Source organism: Triticum urartu, chromosome 5 (genome assembly GCF_003073215.2).
Source record: "Triticum urartu cultivar G1812 chromosome 5, Tu2.1, whole genome shotgun sequence".
In the NCBI taxonomy this organism is placed as follows: Eukaryota; Viridiplantae; Streptophyta; class Magnoliopsida; order Poales; family Poaceae; genus Triticum; species Triticum urartu.
The window spans coordinates 11,462,483-11,464,739 of NC_053026.1; the positions used below are offsets into that span (position 1 = coordinate 11,462,483).

A 2,257-nucleotide genomic window follows, 5' to 3' on the forward strand; every position below is an offset into this window, starting at 1 on the left:
CTTCTCTCCTCTGTACCGTGCATGGAGGCAGTACTGCAGCTTGCTTGCTTGCACCTGTTGCGCACGCGTGACCTACAGATGGCTCCATCTGGCACGGCACTGTGATGATCTGTCCATGGAGGCCAGGCTAGCTAACACACATGGCAGCACAACAGCTAGCCGTCGATCGACCGGCCAATCCAGCTGCTGCTCCGTTCAAGCTCAAGTAGATGCACTGCACGGACCAGCCCGCGGTGCATTACAAACGAGAGTATCTCTGCCCAGTGGTTCCTGGCCGCTTTTGCAGTGGAGTTAAAGGCAGGTCACCATTGCTTTCTTTCATTGGATTGGACATGACAACAATTCCTCGGGGCGCGGACGGACGGGAACGATGCCGTGTGTCGAGCTCACTGTCTCTGGCTTGTCCCGTCACAGCGTTTATATCTGCCGACTGTCCGGCAGAAGATACAAGCAGGAAGCAGCGAGGTTGGACCGAATCGTCTTGCTCTTGCAGTAGCACCAAAGTTTGCAACAGCACTGCATGTTGATTTATCCTTTTTTTTTATACACATGCCTAATTCTACTTTTATCAGCATTTTTCTTTTTTGAAAACCTTTATCGGCACTAGTTGTGTACTCATCAACACATGCATGCAGCACTTGTAAAAAATAAAAGAACGCATGCATGTAGATTATTACTCACATTCATCTTTGAAACTTAAAAGTCAATATACTGGCTGAGTAGTAGCATACGTGCATGTGCATGACTCGAAGCGTGAAGAGTCAATATACTGGCTGGCTAGTTGAAACCTAAAAGTGCAGCAAAAGAGACGGTCTGCCCTAGAAATTAATCTTTAATCACACGAACACAAGAAAGAGCAGAGCACAGAAGCAAGGTTTGCAGATCCCATGTACGTACAATACTACAACGAACGAAGCTTCAGATTCATATATACTGACACTACGTAGAAGGTAGCTTAGAATCCATGGCGTGATTGATATTAAGCTAGCCAGGCCTAGGAGTGGAGGCACTTGCATCTCCAGCCGAGCGGCTTGTAGTTGGAGTGCTCGTCGTACGAGGACGGCAGCAGCGCGCCCCCTCCTCGCCCTGCCGCCGGCGATGCCCGCTTCTCCTTCTTCCTATTCTTCAGCTGCCGCCCCAGGTTGCGCGGAGCGACGGGCACCTGCACGGCCTCGCACCGGCGGCCGCCGCACGCCCACTGGCACTGCCCCTCGCAGCTCGGCGGCCGGGAACCCAGCGTCTGCTGCATCATGGCCCCCACGCTGCCCCCTTCCTCCTGCAAATCCATACACGGTCGATCAGTCTACTACTAGCTAGCATGCATGATTAAGCGTACTACATACGCACCTTGGTAATGGCGGCCTCTGCATTGCCGTGGGTGGCGGCGGTGGAGGCGAGGATCCGGGGAACCAGCTGCAAGAGGAGCAGGAGGAGGAGGACGACGACGACATGGCGGCGGCGCCCCATTGGGAGGGAAGGCAGAAGAGAGGTGAAGTGAAGCAGAGTGGAGGACGAGCAGAGGCCCTGCTGCCTGCACCACCTGCACTAGATATGTGTACTGCTCCAGGCTCCAGCTAGCTTTGGCTGCTCGTCTTTCCACGCTGCATGCGTCGTGTCACTTCACTGGCGCAGCTACATGGAGCTAGGGAAAAAGCCTACCGCATGCATGCATGCATGCATGTGTATGCTAGTACTGGCTCTTGCTCGATCGATCTCCGGGTGATCCATCGACCGGACCGGACTGGACCTTGAGATGACACGGACTAGTGCACTACCTACTACACCAAGGGGCATCTAGCCCCACCATGGTTGCGGATAGATAATGACAAACTAATTTAGGAATTTAACTTTGCAAAATGAGGCTTAAATAGAATTTTATAGACCACATTTGGAAGTACGGAAGAAATATCTGGTACTCCCATATCTAGGGGGCTAAATTCCGTGTTTTGATCACTTTTTCAAACCTATTCGAGATCTGACCCTAGTTTGAATTTTTTTCGAGATCTGGCCCTTTTGCTACCGCCAGGGACCATGGCGGTAGGGTATAACAGCCTACCGCCAAGGACCCTGACGGTAGGGTTGCATGCCCTACCGCCAAAATCCGCCTAAGTATTGAACACAGTGCGTGCTCGTGCCTACCGCTAAGCTCCTTAGCGGTAGGGTTGTGCAGGCTACCGCCAGCCCATTTGGCGGTAGAGATGTTTCCTACAGTCGGTGTCAAAACCGGCGGATCTCGGGTAGGGGGGTTGATATGTCT

The 2,257-nt window shown here is 52.7% G+C and overlaps 1 protein-coding gene across 1 annotated transcript; it reads right to left on the reverse strand.

Annotated features, from left to right (window-relative positions):
* Positions 1–814: 814 nt before the first annotated feature.
* On the reverse strand, positions 815–1,528 carry LOC125555436 (EPIDERMAL PATTERNING FACTOR-like protein 1). Its single transcript, XM_048718395.1, has 2 exons — positions 1,348–1,528; positions 815–1,276 (listed from the first exon to the last, which is right to left on the reverse strand). The coding sequence occupies exons 1-2, from the start codon at positions 1,465–1,467 to the stop codon at positions 995–997; spliced, it is 402 nt and encodes a 133-aa protein (XP_048574352.1). The 5' UTR covers positions 1,468–1,528; the 3' UTR covers positions 815–994.
* Between the last annotated feature and the right edge of the window lie 729 nt (positions 1,529–2,257).